The sequence below is a fragment of the Muscardinus avellanarius genome, assembly GCF_963383645.1.
Source record: "Muscardinus avellanarius genome assembly, chromosome: 17".
Classification (NCBI taxonomy): Eukaryota; Metazoa; Chordata; class Mammalia; order Rodentia; family Gliridae; genus Muscardinus; species Muscardinus avellanarius.
Window position 1 is genome coordinate 43909492 of NC_137803.1, and position 18511 is coordinate 43928002.

Here is an 18511-nt window from a genome sequence, read left to right on the forward strand (position 1 = left end):
GCCAGTACAGTGGTAGCAGTTGGACTGACCATTGTTGCTGCAGGATTTGCAGGCCGTTATGTTTTACAAGCCATGAAGCATGTGGAGCCTCAAGTAAAACAAGTTTTTCAAAGTCTACCCAAATCTGCCTTCAGTGGTGGCTATTACAGAGGTGGGTCTGAACCCAAAATGACACAGTGGGAAGCACCATTAATACTAAGTGTAAGCCCTGCTGCCAATAAAGGAAAAATAAGAGATGCTCATCGACAAATTATGCTCTTAAATCACCCAAAGGAGGATCTCCTTATATAGCAGCCAAAATCAACGAAGCTAAAGATTTACTAGAAGGTCAAGGGGACTTCCAGGAAGATGGCGACAGGGAAAAGCGGAGCTTACGAGCCCCGCTAACAACCAATCTCTATTACCACAAAATCAGCGCCTTTCATAGCCAGAAAACACCATTAGCAGAGAAACAAAAAATGTAAATACAAGGGACAGAGAAAAAGAGGGCTGGAAAAACGAGACACCAGAAAGAAACCAGACCACAGTACTGTGGCTGGAGTCAAGGCGTGGAGCGGCGCGGGCACCATCTTCCCTTGCAGCATCAGGCTCCAGAGAGGAGGGGGACTCAGAATGGAGCTCAGAGCCAGAGAGGAGATACGCCGGCCTCATGGCCGAGGACGCAGCAGCAGTGCCATAATGCCGGCAGCAGCGGCGAGTTCACTGGACAGCACCAGACCAACGCACTCAATAGCCCACCAGGCACCAGAGAGGAGCGGCAGACAGCAAGCCGAGGTGAGCGGCTACAGAACAGCCGGGCAGAATTCGGCAGATTTTTGGGCGCAGGGAGCATCTAAAGCTCCCAGGGGCTGGGCTCAGAACATCCTGCAGGGACTCAGAGCGGAGCTCAAAACCAGAGAAGAAATAGGCCAGCCTCACGAACGAGGGCATGGCAGCAGCGTCATATAGCCACTGGCGGCAGCAGCACCACTACAGCTCCATCAGCGCACTCAACAACCATGAGTCAAATTTCGCCCCTAGAGGAGAAATCCCAGTACTGCACTCCCAGGGACTTGACCCAGTGGGGGAGTGGCAGTGGCAGAGATATCACACCACAGTCACAACTCCCCGCAGGAGAACGCCCAACCTGGCACCCCCCCCCATGGTCTAAAGCAGCCTCGATTTGACTCCCTGGGTCTGAGACTCTGCAATACAACCCAGTAAAGGAGTAGTGGGGACTGAGATACCACAGACTCGAGATCCAGATCACCTTAAGTGAAGTTGTAGTGACCCAGAGAAGGCACAAACTTCCGAAATCATGGGAAAGAGGAATAACAATGGAGCAATGAATGCCCACACCCCCACAACTTCAGAACCTGATAAAACAGAAATTCAGAGATTTCTAGAAGATCAAATCAGGAAAATAACTGTAGAAATAATAGAGGTGTTTCGAAAAGAATTCAGAAAGAGCCAAAGAGATAAAGGATGCAATTAATGAAGTAAATGCCTCAATTCAAAGTACAAACAACTGATTAGACCACGTGGAGAATAGAATCTCGCTTTTAGAAGATGAGCACTCCAAAAATGAATGCATAGTTTCTAATTTAGAAAAAAAAATCCGACAGCAAGAATCTGACAGTGAAGAAATATGGGCCCATTTTAAGAGAGCTAACCTAAGAATAATTGGAATAGAGGAGGAAAAAGAAGTTGAAACCAAAGGGATCAACAATCTCTTCAAGGAAGTAATGGGGAAATAAGAAGCTTCCACGACAAACAGAAACTGAAAGAAATTATGTCTTCAAAACCAGCGCTAGAGAAAATACTCAAAGAGATTAACTACAAAGAAGAAATAGGTAACACACACCAGAACCAGAGAAACGAGATATTCCATCCAACAGACAACTAAGATTGGTTATTTTTGGAGATTCGTTATTTATGTTAATCTTTTACCTATTTCTAAATTGTATTGTTTGCTTTTATTGTTGCTAATTTTCAAGATTTCTAGTTGGAATATTAACATACCTTCATATATAGCATTTGGAAATATTTTATCCCATTCTATCAGTAACTTTTAACTCTGTTTACATTGTCTTTGAATATACAATTATTTTATTTTTTATTTTTTAGGGAGTTCATTTACCCTTCTGTTGCCTGTGCCATTGAAATCATATCCAAGAAATCACTGCCAATTTCAGTGTTGTGAGGTTTTATGACCCAGATATTCTTCTAAAAGTTTATAGTCTTAAGATTTATATTTAGGTCTTTTAGCTATTTTGAGTTAATGTTTGTATATGGTGTTAGGTAAGGGTCCAATTTTATTCTTTTTCATGTAATTATTATTTTTCAACAATATTTAGTTAAAAGATTTATTATTTCCTCCATCAAATGTACGTGGAAACCTTATAAAAAATAACTTGACAATATATGGAAGAATTTATCTCTAGGCTTTTATTTAACTCCAATGGTTTATATATCTGCCTTTAGAACAGTACTACACTATTTCAATTATTGTAGCTTCGTAAGGTTTTAAATCAGAAAATATACATCTTCTAGCTTTGTTCTTTTTCAAGATCATTTTGGGTATCTAGAATCCATATTCCATATTAGAATAGATTTTTTTCTGAAAAATAAATGTATGATAGTTTCACCTAAAAAAAAATATATATAATATATATATATATATATATATATATATATATATATTCATTCATTCTCTGGTAAGAAAGAAAGCAAAAAGAAATATTGAAATGTTATCTTTAAATCATCAAAAGCTTGGTATCAGACAAATGAAACTGTTATGTGAGATTATCATTGTTAATTTTGGATAAATTGCTATAATACTAGATGTCAACCACTAAGCCAAGCATGGGAAGGAGGGATGGGGAGGGAATGGGGTGGAGATCGGGTAGGGGCTAACTGGGCGATGTGTGCATGGATGTTTGCAAAAGTTTTTTTTTATGATGTATGAATACAGAGCACCAATAAAATAAAATTTAAAAAAAGACCTTTAAACTAAAAAAAAAAGGTCAAGCTAAAAAATGAAGTAAATGCATGACAAATTTCAAGTTCATATTAGTTTATCTATATGAGTACCAACATTTTATAATAAAATTGCGTTGGAGCTAGTTTAAAAAAAAAAAAAGGCATTTCAGTCAGGTGTGGTAATCCTAGCACTTGGAAGGCAGAGACAGGAGAATCACACTGGTTCAAAGCCAGCCTCAGATACTTACTGAGGCTCTCAGCAACTTAGTGAGACACTGTTTTCAAATAAAGTATAAAATAGGGTTGGGGTGTAGCCTGGAGGTAGAAAGCCCCTGGGTTCCACCCCCAGTACCCCCCCCACACACACACATGGCACTTCTAAATTAGAAGACTGAATAAGGGTTGTGTTCATAAAGTTAAGAAATATTGGAAGTATTATTTGACAGAGAAAAGATAAATGCTAAGAGTTTAAAGTAAAACACACACACAAGCTGGGTGGGGTGGTGCTCGCTTGTAATCCCAGCACTTGGGAGGCTGATACAGGAGGATCACACAGGTACAAAGCCAGCCTCAGCTACTTAGGCTCTCAGCAACTTAGTGAGACATTATTTCCAAATAAAGTATAAAATAGGTATGGGAGTATAGCTTAGAGGTAAAAGCCCCTGGGTTCCACCCCCAGTACCACAACACACACACACACACACACACACACACACACACACACACACACACATCAATACATGATATCCAGTCAACCAAAAATAAGGATTTAAAAAAAATTTTTTTTTGCAGTACTGGGGATGGAATCCAGGGGCATTCATACCTGAGATACACTTCCAGCTCTATTTTTATTCTTCATTTTGAAACAAGGTCTCACTCAGTTGCAAAGGGCCTCACTAAGTAGCTGAGACTGTCCACACTTGTAATCCTAGTACTTGGGAGGCTGAGAAAGAGAATCACAGTTTCAAAGAGTCTTAACAAGTAGTGAGACTCTCATCAACCTAGTGAGACCCTTTTCCTAAATAAAAATAAAGTAGAGTTGGGAGTATAGCTCAGAGATAGAATGCCTCTGGATTCAATCCCCAATGATTCTCATTCATTCTCATTTTCTCTTTCTCTCTCTCTCTCTCTCTCTCCCCCCCCCCTCCCTCCTCCCTCCTGCTCTCTTTCTCTCTCACCTGGGGGTGTGTAGTTTGGAGGTAGAATACTGCTAGTTCAATTCCCAGTACCAAAAAAAAAAAAAAAAAAGAAAAGAAAAAAAGGAACATTCAAGTAAGACAAAGAACCCAAACTAAGTAATATTACAGAAGCCAAATCTAGTACCAAAACTACTAAAGAGAGATAATATTTAAAGAGATTAGACCAGGCACAATGGCGCACACACACTTGTAATCTCAGCACTTGGGAGTTTGAGACAGAATCATCATAGATTTACAGCTGGCCTCAGCAACTTAGTTAGGTCCTCTACAACTTAGTGAGACCCTGTTTCAAAATTAAAAAAAAAAAAAAAAAAGCCGGGCTTGGTGGTGCAAGCTTGTAATCCCAGCATTCAGGAGGCTGAGATGGGAGGATCACAGTTCACGGACAACCTCAGCTACTTAGTGAGGCCCTCTGCAACTCAGTGAGACTTGGTTTCAAAATAGAGCTGGGGGTGTAGCTCTGAGGTCAAATGCCCCTGGGTTCCATCCCCAGACCCTCAAAAAAATAAAAAATAAAAAATAAAAATAAACTAAAAAAATAAAAAAATAAAATAGGACTGAGGAGGTATTGGTCAAAGATAGAATGCCCCAAGGTACAATCCTCAGTACTATAAAAAATAAAAATAGAGAAGAGATTAAAGTAAAACTATCTCCAAGCTATCAAGCTAAATTTTCTCTTTGAATAAGGCACTGAAACTGTTAAGTTCATATCAGCAAAAATATATTACAATGACAATATCATGCATAAAAATTATGGAACTTGAGGGCGTGATAGTGTTTAGATCCCCAGGATTTGGGAAGCAGAGACAGGAGTGTCACAGGTTCAGAGCCAGCCTTGACAACTTAATGAGCTTTCAGTAACCTAGTGAGATCTTATTCGCAAATAAAAAATAAAATTGGGCTGAGAGCGTAGCTTGGAAGTAGAATGGCTCTGGGTTTACTCCCCAGTACCAAAATAATAATTATGGAACTTGAACACAAGAAATGAAGTAAAGTAGAGGGCTGGGGATGGAGCTCAATGGTAGAATAATTGCCTACCATGCATGAGACCCTCGGTTCAAACCATAGCACCACAAAAAGGAAGGAAGGAAGGTGTTAGGTACACGCGGTAAAAAGACAAGAGAGACCAGGAGTGGTATTTTAATGTGGTCCTCTCAGGTACTGGGGCTGGACCTCCCGGAGACCTGCGAACCCCTCCGAGGCTGGAGGGAAAATGCCTCTTTTAAGGCATACTGCCAAGACATCCTGCTGCCTCGGCATCTATGTGTTGAGAACCCCACTCCACATAGTTATTCGGCAAAAACGCCCTGAGAAGGAGGTATCGTCTCTGGCCAAAGTACCCGCCACTTTTAGATACCCTTCACTATTATTTCTTTTAACTTTCTACACGAATTGCTCCAGTGATGTGAAATTAGGACTATAAAAAGAAACTGAGTCCATGGAGATAAACTTTCTAATAATTTGTCTAAACGTCCTTGGCTCTGCTCAACAATAATGAGAAACTGGCCAGAATTCAGGTACTGTGATAAGCACCCCAGCTGCAGCAATCACAAATGGCCTCTGACCTTCATCACTATCTATCACTCCGGCAAAAGTAGCTCAGTTCAAAATAATTATTCACCCTTGAAATCCTGCCTAGAGACAGAGAAAAACCTTGTGTGTGACCTTAAAGAAACAACTTAGCTGCCCGAATACAATAGACCCAAAGAAAAAGACTGTTAACTTTTACCTCAGTGTGAGCACCCCAGGAGACAGAAAAAATGGCCGCATAGTTAAAAATGAATATGACAGAATAAAGGACAGACATTCTAAATATATATATGTATGAAGGAAAAGAAATACCGTAAGAGTAAGAAAAGTATTTTTGCATGAAGAAGAGCTTATCATAAGAAAGTCCCAACTGGGAAAGAAAGGAATTAGAAAGTTAGAAGCAGGTTGCAGAGAGTTTGTGACAGGGAAGTGGATTCTTTTAATAGGCTTGTTGTTTAAAGAAGAGTGCTCAGCAGTTAAGGAAATACATCTGACAATTAGAACAAAGAACCTTGTGGTGTTGTTTGTGATATTCTATCTGCCAAACTGTGTTGTGAGTATGCTTAAGCTTTCAGATTTAAAAGATAAGATGCCAACACCTGAAAAAACTCCATCACATCCACCTGAATCACCACATCTCCCCGCACTTGCTATATGAACTGAGCCCAAAAGATGGAAAGTTCCAGGAAAAGTTAAAGAAGATTCCCCTGAGAAGCTCCCAAGCCTTGACTATCCTGGGAGGCTGCCACCTGGAGCTGCTTATCTGCAAGACCTTGGAGAGAAACAGAAGTTAATTCTTCGAGGGCCAACAGCCAGCTGAAAGACCTCCCCCCTTTCTCTTAACTTTACTGGTGAAGTGTATAAATTTCTTGGGGTTTTCATAATAAAGTGTCATTGGCTCAAGAAGCCTTTGTCCACTCCAGGTTCTTTTTCCAAAGCGTCGTAACTAAAAACTTAAGGAATTCATAGAGGGGAAAAGAACCGCTGCAGATAAGGATCTGCAGAACGTCGCCTGCCTTTTGACCCATCTTTCTGAGGCCCCCGACCGCTAGTGGACTTGCCCCCCACAGGACTGAACCCGCCGGTAACAGCATACGTCTTGGGAGTGGGACTATGGGTGGGAATGCTGCCCCTCTCACAACAGGGCCTGCCTTGTGCTATGGCCTGCCTGCCTGCGATGATATCGCCCAGCAGTCTCCTCCTCCTTTTCTAGGGTTCTGCCCTGCGGGAAGGGGGAGGGACCTGACTTGTCGGAAGGAAGGAAGGAAGGGGAAGGAGTCATAAGAGAATTTATTAATCAATATGCTAATCTAATAATATTTAATGTCAAATACGTGCTTGACTAACATGAAAAAAGTAGAAAATACTAGCGAATCAAACTTAATATTCCATGTTATAAGGACATAAACTGATAAGAACTTCAACCAGGCATGGTGGTGCATGCCTGTAATCTCAATACTTGGGAGGCTGAGAAAGGAGGATCATAGGTTCAACACCAGCTTCAGCAACTTAGTAAGGCCCTCTACAACTTAGTGACACCCTGTTTCAAGATTTAAAAATATAGCCTGTTGTGGTAGCACACACCTGTAATCCTGGTACTTGGGAATATGAGATTGGAGGATTGCAGGTTCAAGGACAGCTTCAGCAAGTAGTGAGAAACAACCTAGCCAGAGCTTGTTTCAAAAAAATAAAAGTAACAGCTGGGCGTGGTGGCACACACTTGTAATCCCAGCATTTGGGAGGCTGAGACAGGAGATCATTGTTCGTGGACAGCCTCAGCTACTTAGTGAGGCTCTCTACAACTTAGTGAGATCCTGTTTCAAAATAAATGTAAAATAGGGCTGGGGGTGTACCTTAAAGGTAGAATGCCCCTGGGCTCCATCCCCAACACTGCAAAAAAAATTAAATAAATAAAAAAATAAAAGAGGCCTCAGAGTATAACTCAGAGGTAGAGAACCCCTGGGTTCAATCTCCAGTACCACCAATAAATAAATAAATAAAATAAAAAATAGGGATGGAGTGTAGCTCAAACGTAGAATGCTCCTGGGTTCATCCTCAGGAAAACTAACACACACACATAAAAAAAAAAAAGATATATATAAAAATATACCTATATATGTATATCTTTATATATACACAACCAAAAGAAAAACTGTTGGCAGTGTCTTTAATACTCTATTCTACTCTAAAGTATGCTGCTCAGAATTGCATATATAATCAAAAGAAAAAAATATGAATGATCATAAGTCAGACACAAAAAATACAAACTATATGATTCTAAATTCATTTTATTAATTTTTTTTTTGTGGTACTGGGGATGGAACCTGGGGCATTCTACCTCTGAGCTACACCCCCAGCCCTATTTTATTCTAATGCTGGGATTATAAGTGTGAGCCACAATCCCCCGGCTGTTATTTTATTTTTTTGATACAATGTCCTGGCTAGGTTGATAAGCTTCTCACTACTTGCTGAAGCTGTCCTTGAACCTGCAATCCTCCAATCTCAGACTCCCAAGTAAATCCAGTACTTGGGAAGCTAAGGCAGGAGAAATGCAGGTTCAAGGCCAGCCTCAGCAACTTCCTGAGAATAAAATAAAATAATGAAGGTTTCAAAATAAAATAATGAAGGTTTGAGAGTTTCCCTCAGAGGTAAAATGCCTCTAGGTTCAATCATCAACAACAAAAATGAAAGAAAAAAAAAAAAAAAAGAGGAGCACTTCCTGACCTGAAGTATAACATCAAATACAGGATTCAGCCGGAGACTGTGTCCTCCCATCTTACTTCCCTGGTTTCCTTCCCTTTTGTTTCCATGAGACCACCCCCCCCCTTTAAATCTAGCTTCCACAAATGAGAAAAACATAAGGCCCTTGACTCCCAGTACCTGAGACCAAGACAGGAGGATCACAGACTCTAAGCCAGTCTCAGCAATTTAGTGAGTCCCTGTTTCAAAGTAAAAACATAGCTAGGGGGTATGTATATATATATATATATATATATATATATATATATATATATATATATATATATATATATATATATATATATATATATCCCCTCCAGACTACTTCAAAGCACCTGGCACTGTTTTTTCCCTTTTTCTTTTTTTAGTACTAGGTAAACCCAGGGCATTCAACCTCTGACCTACAACCCAACCCTTATCTTATTTTTTATTTTGAAACAGGGTCTCACTAAGTTGTTGACAGTCTTCCTACATTGCTGAGGCTGTCTTCAAGCCCGAGATCCTTCTATCCACCTTCATTTTGTCTTAAAATTCTGAGTCTCCACTGCCATGCTCTACCTTGGTTTCCCAATGATTCTGTCCAGACCTTCTCAATATTTAAATTCCACTCAATATTTAAATTGTCGAGGCTAGGCTAGAACCTGCAATCCTCCTGCCTCAGATTGTCAAATTCTGGGATTATAAAGTACACTGATACATATCTGGCTCCAAGCAATATCAATCCCAGTATTTGGGAGGTTGTAACAGGAGGATCACAGGTTCCAGGTCAGTCTCAGCAATTTAGCAAGATCTGTTTCAAAAATAAAAAGGAGCCAGGCATGATGGTACATGCTCAGAATCCCAGTACTTGGGAGGCTGACACAGGAGGAGTGCAGGTTCACAGCCAGCCTCATCAACTCTGTGAGGCCCTTTTCAACTTAGTGAGACTCTGTTTCCAAATAAAATATAAAACAGGGCTCCGGGTATGGTTCAGAGGTAGAATGTCCCTGGGTTCAATCCCCAGTACCACAAAAATAAAAGATAAAGAGTTCAGTGTGGTGATGTATGCCTGTAATCTCAGCACTTGGGAGGCTGAGATAGGAGGATTGCAGGTTAATAGCCAGCCTCAGCAACTTAGCAAGGCTCTCCACAACGTAGACTCTTGTTTCAAAAAATAAAATTATATTAAATTAAATAGGGCTAGGGGTTTAGCTCAGAGGCAGAATGCCCCTAGGTTCAATCCCCAGTACCACAAAAAATTAAATTAGAAATAGAAAGGGCTAGGGGTAGAGCTCAGAGGAAGAATGTCCTTGGGTTCAATTCCCAACATAGAAAAACAAAACAAAGCACCCATTCTAGGCCTTTTTCTTTCATTTTATGTACCTCCCTCAGTGACTACATCGACACCTACAACTTTAGTTCAATTTATTCCAAATCTACACACAGAACATACAGTTAACATCAGATTTTATATAATGTCCTTAAAATGTCAGGAGTCTCTTCTCCCCTTCCCACTATCATTGCCTCTGTACAGGTTCTAATAATTTCTCTCCCTAATACATCAATGTGTCAACATCTTCATTAGTCTCCACTGCCAAGCTGAACCCTTATACTAATGTAAACTTTCTAAAATTGAAATGTGACTCTGCTGTTCCAATGCCAAAAATTATTTAATAGGTCTCTCTGGGTTTTAGGAAAACATTCAAATTAGTCTACACAGTAAGCTCTTGCCAATACCCCTAAGCTCCATCTCCATTACACTCATTCTTTGGCTCCAAAATTTACAGTCAGAATATGGAGTAATTCTCTCTACCCCTCCTTGTCTCGACATAGGATATAAACCTAACCAGGGTACTCCCCAAGGAAATCATCCCTATACTAATAAACTGATTAAAGTATCTGTTCTGAGCTGGGCATGGTGGTGCACACTTGTAATCCCAGTATTTGGGAAGCTGAGACAAGAGGTTCACAGGTTCAAATCAGCCTCAGCAACTTAGTGAGGTTCCCAGCAATTTAGCAAGACCCTGTTTCCAAATAAAAAATAGGTCTAGGGGTAAAATTTGGAGGTATGTCCCTGGGTTCCATCCCCAATAACATACACATACACACCTCTCCTCGATGCTCACATAAAATTTCATAAAATTTTCTACTTTTCTTATGTAGCTAAACACCTTGAGCTACACCACCAGCCCAATTTTTAATTTTAAAACAAAACAGGGTCTCACTAGGCTCCTGAATCTCACTAAATTGCTGAGGCTGTCCTCACACCTTCAATCCTTCTGTGTCAGCCTTCCAAATACTGAGATTACAAGCATGTGCCACCACACACCTGGCTTTTTTTTTTTTTTTTTTTTTGTGGTACCTCCGGGCTATACCCCCAGACCTATTTTATATTTTATTTGGAAACGGTCTCTTAAGCCACCTGAGGCTGGCTTCGAACCTGTGTGATCCTCCTGTCTCAGCCTCCCAAAGTGCTGGGATTGCAAGTGTGCGCCACCACACCCAGCTTTTTTCTTTTTTTTTAATTAAATTTTTCTTGGGAGCCAGGTGTGCTCATGCACACTTGTAATCCCAGCATTTGGGAGGCTGAGACAAGAGGATTGCGGTTCGCAGACAGCCTCAGCTACTTAGTGAGGCCTTTTGCAACTCAGTGAGACCCTGTTTCAAAATAAATAAAAAATAGGGCTGGGTATATAGCTCAGAGGTAGAATGTCCCTGGGTTCAATCCCCAGTACTGCAAAAAAATAATTTTTTGGTACTTAGGAATGAACTCAGGGGCATTCTACCTCCAAGCTACACTCAGGCCTATTTTAGTTTTTATTTTGAAATAGGGTCTAAGTTACAAAGAGCCTGTTTAAGTTTCTGAGCCTGACTGTAACCTGAAATCTTCCTGTCTCAGCCTCCCAAGTACTGAGATTTCAAGGGGTGTGCCACAACTGAAAAAAAAAAAAAACACAACTGGCTTATTTATTTTCCAATGGTCAAGCAGGGCATGGTACACAGCACCACACACACAAAAGAGAAAGAAAACAAAGACACAGGGTCAGCCAAGCATTGTGGCACATGTTTGTAATGCCAATATTTGGAAGGCTAAGGCAGAAGGATTGCAGTTGAGGTCAGCCTCAGCTACTTAGGCCCTCTGCAACTCAGTGAGATCCTGTTTCAAAATAAAACATAAAATAGGGCTGGGAGCATAGCTCAGAGATAGAATGCCTCTGAGTTCAATCCACAGCACCACACACACAAAAGGAACAGGGTCTCACTAAATTGCTGAGACTGGCCTCACACCTGAGATCCTCTGATCTCAGCCTCCCAAATACTGGGATTACAGGTTTCTCCCCCTGGCTGGCCTCACTGCCATTTCAATAAGAAAAGGATCTGCCCACAAATTCTCTAGTCAAAGGAGCAGATTCATTTTCATCAGAATGGCTACCTAAATAGGAATTCCCAAACCAGAGTGGCACGGATTTAATCCCAGCATTCCTGGCTTTAATCCCAGCATTCCTGGCTTTAATCCCAGCATTCCTGGCTTTAATCCCAGCATTCCTGGCGGCTGAGAGACTGGAGAATCTGTTCCTAGTTCCAGGCCAGCCTCAGGCACTTAGTGAGGCCATTTGCAACTCAGAGAGACCCTGTTTCAAAATAAAGAATAATAAGTAGGGATAGGGGTGTAGCTCAGAGGCACAATGCCCTTGGGATTCCATCCCCAGTACTGCAAAAAAAAAAAAAAAAAAAAAGAATGCCCATTGAATCTATTTACTCAGAAGGTAGATGTCAAATGTTGAATGTCTTCTTTTTGCCTAGTTGAAGTGTGCTATCTCTTTAGACTATTATTAGACTAATGAAAAAGACCTGTAATTGTATGTGATATATATAAAAGAAATTTAAGTAGGAGATTTTTCCTGACATGGTGGCTCACACCTGTAATCCCCAAAAGAAATCCAAAATAAAGAATCATAGGTTCACCAGCCAGCCTCAGCTAAGTAGTGAGATCCCCACAACTTAAATAAAAATAGGGCTAGGGGTGTAGCTCGGAGGTAGAATGCCCCTGGGTTCAATCCCAGGTACCACAAAAAAAAAAAAAAAAGTAATTCTAGGTTAGCCAGGGGCCTGCATACAATTATCCCAGTTTAGACAAGAGATAGCAGGTTCAAGGCCAGCCTCAGGAACTTAAGACCCTGTTTCAAAATAATAAAATAGGGCTATGGTGATAGAATGCTCCTGAGTTCAATCCCTAGTACCAAAATAATGAAAAATTATTCGAGGGCTGAATTAGTAGCTTAGCAGTAGAGTACTTGCCTAGCATATGAAGGTACTGGTTTCAATTCTCAGTACTATATATTAAAAAAAACTATTTCCTACCAAATCCCTTCCAACCAATTAAGACCATCATTATCACCCTTCCAAATAAAGTTTCTTTCCATCTGCCTATGAATTCACTGTTCAGTCACAATTATAAAGCAACTGTGGGGGAAAGTAAGGGTAAAAGGTTACTGCTACTCTCCTCACACGGAAGCCCAAAAGAGCTGACCCAAGAATGGTGTTGAATTAAAAAACAATCACCTAGCTGGGTATGGTGGCCAAGTATCCCAGGACTTGAGAGGCTAAAAAAAGGAAGATCAGATTCAAGAACAGCCTCAGCAAGTAGTGAGACTCTCATCAACCTAACAAGATCCTATTTCAATATAAAAATTAAGCCAGGCATAGCAGCGCATGCTTGCAATCCCAGCATTTGGGAGGATGAGACAGGAGGATTGAGGTTCCTAGACAGCCTCAGCTACTTAGGCCCTTTGCAACTCAGTGATGCCCTGTTTCAAAGTAAAGAATCAAAAATAGGGCTGGGAGCCTGGCATGGTGGCCCACTTGTAATCCTAGCATTCCGGAGGCTGAGACAGGATTGTGGTTTGCGAACCGCCTCAGCTACTTAGTGAAGCCCTGCTTCAAAATAAAGAATAAAAAATAAAGCAGGGGGTGTAACTCGGAGGTCGAATGCCCCTGGGTTCCATCCCAGAGCCACAAAAAAAAAAAAAAAAAAAAAAAAGGGCTTGGGGTGCAGCTCTGAAGTAGAATGTCCCTAGGTTCCATCCCCAGTACCAAATAAGTATATAAATAAAACAATCGTCCTCACTCTTTTCTATAGCCTAGGGGTCAAGCCAAATTATAGGCCTTGATTTCAAATGTACCAGAAGGGAAGTGGAATAAAGTAATCTGGAGTTCTGAGGGAAGCTAAAAATTACAATGAGTTCTATGGGTCAATGACCCAAAGGGGTACTTGAAATGATTCAGTTCAGAAAAGACCTATCATGTATACAGACAATGGCAATGACTGTAATTTCCTCTCACCCTGCCTGCTCTTTTCCCTACTCTCTGCCAGCACAGAACTTGTTTTTTAAACATAAGAAGGGTTATGATAATGAGAGCTGATAAATTAAAAACAGAAAACCTGCCGGGCATGGTGGCGCATGCTTGTATTCCCCGCGCTTGGGAGGCTGAAACAGGAGGATCACACAGGTTTGAAGCCAGCCTCAGCTACTTAGTGAGGCTTTCAGCAACTTAGTGAGAGCCTGTTTCCAAATAAAATATACAAAAGGTCTGGGAGTATAGCCCGGAGGTAGAAAGCCTCTGGGTTCCACCCCCAGTACCACAAAAAAAAAAAAAAAAAAAAAAAAAAACCAGAAAACCTAGGGGCATTCTACCTCCAAGTTATGCCACCAGCCTTTTTTTATATTTTATTTTTTGGTGGTACTGAAGGTGGAACCCAGGGGCTTTTCTACCTCTGGGCTATACTCCCAGACCTATTTTATACTTAATTTGGAAACAGTCTCACTAAGTTGCTGAAAGCTACACTAAGTAGCTGAAGCTGACTTCAAACCTGTGTGATCCTCCTGTCTCAGCCTCCTAAGGGCTGGGATTACAAACCTGCATCACCACGCCTAGCAGCTCTTTTTTATTTTTAAAACAGGGTCTCACTAATTTGCTCAGGTTGGCCTCACACCTGTGATGCTGCTGTCTCAGCCTCCCAAGTACCAGGATTACAAGTATGTACCTCCATTCCCAGTTTAGGTCTCTTAAAATACTTTTTCAGCCGAGCGTGGTGGTGCACACTTGTAATCCCAGTGCTTGGGAAGCTGAGACAGGAGGATTGCGGTTCACAGACAGCCTCAGCTACTTAGTGAGGCCCTTTTCAACTCAGTGAGACCCTGTTTCAAAATGAATAAAATATAGGACTGGAGTATGGCTCGGAGGTAGAATGTCCCTGGGTGCCATCCCCAGTACTGAAAAAAAAAAAAAAAAAAAATTAACAACCTGCATTTGTTGTACCAAATAACAGGAATTTCAGACTGTCATTCATTTCCCTTAAAGAACAACAACAAAAAATCATATAAAGGAATAGACAGTGAAGACTGATGAACAGAAAATATCAAGAAATCACATGTAGTTGGGTGTTGTGGTCACACACTTGTTATCCCAGCTACTCAGGAGATAGAAGTAGGGGGATGGCAAGTTCCAGGCAAGTCTCTGCAATTCAATGGGACTCTGTCTCAAAAAATTAAAAGGGCTGGAGCTTTAGCGCAATGGTAACGTGCCAATCCCCAGTACTTAATAAAAGAAATTATCTGTAGTAATATTTGTGATTAAGAACCCAAAATTCAGCCAGGCTTGGTGGCACACATTATCGATCAAGTCCTTGGGAGGCTGAGACAAGGAGGATCACAAGTTCAAGGACAGCCTGAGCAAGAAATGAGACTCATCAACCTACTTAGACCCCGTTTCCAAATAAATACAATTGGGCTGCGGATGTAGCTTGAAAGTAGAACGCCTCTGGGTTCAATCTCTAGTACCAAAAATAAATAAATAAATGAATAATGTAGGGCTGATGATATATAGCTCTGAGGTAGAATGTCCTTGGGTTCTATCCCCAGTATCACAAAAGAAACTAAAATTCTCCCAATTTTCTTTAAAAAATTATAGACCTTCAATCTCAAAAATTAAAAGTGAAAGAAAAAATTACCAAGAAACTTGGGCTGGAGCTGTAGTTCAGTGGTAAGAGTGTTTGCCTAGCATACATGAAGCCCTGAGTTAAATCCCCAGTACAAAACAATAAAAAAAAAAAAAAAGGTGTGGTGGGGCATACCAGTAATCTCAGTAGTTGGGAGGCTAAGACAGGAGGATCACTGGTTTGAGGACAGCCTCTACAATATATAAAGTCTCTCGGTCTCCTAGTGAGAGACTCTGATTTGAAACCAAAAAATAAAATGTGCTGAGGGTTTAGCTCTGAAGAATGTCTCTGGATTTAATCCCCAATACCACAAAAATAAAAAGAGCTAGGGGGTGTAGCTTGGAGGGAGACTGCCTCTGGGTTCAATCCTCAATGTGTACACACACAACTTGTTCCATTATTTTCAGCTGACTGCAAGCACAGACCTTTCGATTACAACTGTACCTTTTAAAAATAATAAAGATTTCCAGGCCCCACCTGCCAGAAATTCTTTTGTATTTGGAATGAAGCCTGGGAATTAGTATGTTTACTTAAAAACTCCCCAGAGACATGTCATCAGCCAGATTTGTACAACTTTTCAAGAATATCTCCTTCCCACCTCGACACGCTGAAGTCTAGAAAATGGTCAAAGTTGTTCCTATAAATATGCCTAATTAAAGAGCACCATGTGACCTCAGCTATCCCTTTGTGTTGTCCCTCACCCCAAGAGCCAGAAAACCATCTTCAGTCCGTTCCTCATCACGGAAATCAACTTTCCTTACCTCCACCTCTTGTAGTAACCGAGTAAGAATAAAACAGGGTAACACAAAGGGAAAGTAGCCCTTCATATCCGGAAATCCTGTCAGTTCTACCACAGCAGGGAAGAAAATTCATTTCAGACCCTGCTACCGTACCGCTGAATTCTAACTGAAACGAAACGCTCAGGGGCGCCGGCGGGGCCGGGGAGGTCCGGCGGGCCTGGGCGCGGGCCTGGGCGCGGGCCTGGGCGCGGGCCTCGCGGGCCGCACTCCGAGAGGCCGCGCGGGCGGGCGGGCGGGCGGCCGGGCCGGGGCGTCACTCACACGTGCTGACAGGCCGCGGTCCGCACGGGCGTCTGGAGCACCTCCTGGCACACGGGGCAGTAGAAGTCGTCTTCGGTGTAGGACGCGGCTGCGGAGAGCTCCTCGGCCATGGCGGGGCCCGGCTGCCTGCGGACCGGGAGGCGGCGTCAGGGGCGGCGCGCGCGGGCGGGTGGCCGCCGGGTCCCCGCGCTCCCCGCGCCGCGCCGCGCCCCCGGCCTCGCGGCGCCGGCCCTCCCGCGGGTCGCGTCCGCGCCCCGCCCGGCCCCCGCGGCCGCGGGCCCTCACTGTGGAGCCGGGGACAGGCGCGGTGGGCTGAGCCGCCAGTCGCGCTGCGCGTGCGGCCCCGGGGCAGACGGAGAGCGGCGAGCGCGGCGCTCATCGGCCGGGTGCACCCGGGCCCCGCCGCCCCGGCCGGCCGCTCGCCCGCGGCATCGCGCACCCTGCAGACGGCGCGGCTCACGGAAGGCGCTAGGGCCCGGGGGGGGGGTTGCCATGGCAACCGGCGCGGCGGCGGCTTGGTTGTGACGTCACGCGGCGCGCCCGCCCCGCCGCCCGCGCCTGGGGCCTCCAGCCCCTCGCCCGCGTCTAGCACGCGTTTCCAGGAATTTCTCCTCCAGAAATAGAAGTATTCCCAATATTCAAGCTTTCGCCTTCGCTACTTGTCCTTGCCAAAATGTTTTATCTTGTCAAAATGTGTTATGAAACAAGTATTTGTTGTGGGATTGTAACCCTTGGAAAAGAAGATGGAAAAGACCCCTTAGGCTGTATAGTTAGGACGATTGCCTTAACCGCGCAATCCTTGCGTACCTAGGCACATTTGCTGTGCTGTCCACTCGCGTTCGCAGGCGCAGTCCGCCACCCACAGTCTTTGCGGTCTCTTCAGATGGGAGTTGATTTTTATAACTTTGAAGAAAATGAGGTAGAAGCAAGTGCCTACTCATTTCACCAGGGTTATTCACTAGTATAAATGTTACATTTGTGCTCAGCTTTACATAGGCCCTCATTCCCAGATTAAAACCACAATTGATAGAACTTCATAAAGAGAACACACTGATGTAAAAGCAAGGAAAATCTGGAATATAATAGAGTATCTTCACTTAGCTTCCAGAAAAAAGGATTCCATTACCATCCTTTGTGTAAAAGCCCTTAATCATAGTCTTAACTGAATTATTCATTGAAGCCATTTAAGGAACTAGTTCATTCTGCCATTTTTTACCTACACTGTCCCTGGCATTGTTAAAATTTATAGAAAGCCATAAATTTGGACTGATTTCCTTATACTCCGCTCACCAGACTAAAATGGAGTCACTCATGCTGTTTCACACCACCAGCTGAAACTTCCTTATCTGGCCTTAGGAAAAATTAGGAGAGAGAATAGCCTGATTTGGAAGTCTCTTGTGCTTTAATTTTACAAGGAAAATAACTCAACCAATCTCTTACATTTCTGCTTTCTGCAGCCCTTTTCTGTCTATAAAACCAAACTCTGCTTAGCTTATCACAACACTCAATTCTGTTTTCTGGAAAGAGGTATTACCTGATCAATAAAAGCCAATTTAAGCAAATATAAGCCAAATAAGATTTTCAGATTTGTTATCCTTTTTGTCTTTTGACAGCGCTGCATTAGATATTATGCAGATAAAATGAAGTTTGCCAGCCGGGCCTGGTGGCACATGCTTGTAATCCCAGCATTCCAGAGGCCGAGACCAGAGGATGGCAGTTCAAGGACAGCCTCAGCAACTTAGTGAGATCCTGTTTCAAAATAAAGAATTAAAAAAAAAAAAAATTGAGCAGGGATGTAGCTCGGAGGTCAAAAGCCCCTGGGTTCCATCCCTAGACCTGCAAAAACAGACCAAAAAAAAGATGTTTACTCTAAAGTGGTATACAAAGCTGGGCATGGTGGCGCATGCTTGTAATCCCAGCATTTTGGGAGGCTGAAACTGGAGGATCACAGTTCCCGGACCACCTCAGCTACTTAGTGTACCCGTATTGGGAATGGCTTAGGAAGATTTGAGAAAGCTCTGATTATTAATAGATATATTTCA

At 42.5% G+C, this 18511-nt stretch overlaps 1 protein-coding gene and 1 pseudogene across 3 annotated transcripts in view; one reads left to right on the forward strand and one right to left on the reverse strand.

Moving 5' to 3' along the window:
* Positions 1–16579, reverse strand: part of RNF138 (ring finger protein 138) — a gene marked incomplete at both ends in the record, with an annotated part of 36634 nt that extends 20055 nt beyond the window's left edge. For both annotated transcript variants that reach the window (XM_080714452.1, XM_080714451.1), the window contains one exon: positions 16470–16579. In XM_080714452.1, the coding sequence (XP_080570578.1) occupies positions 16470–16579 (110 nt within the window). The remainder of the gene's footprint in view (positions 1–16469) is intronic.
* On the forward strand, positions 7–13832 carry LOC308275996 (mitochondrial import inner membrane translocase subunit TIM14-like; annotated as a pseudogene). Its single transcript has 2 exons — positions 7–351; positions 13783–13832. The product of its transcript is annotated as a mitochondrial import inner membrane translocase subunit TIM14-like (transcript).
* Positions 16580–18511: the final 1932 nt, after the last annotated feature.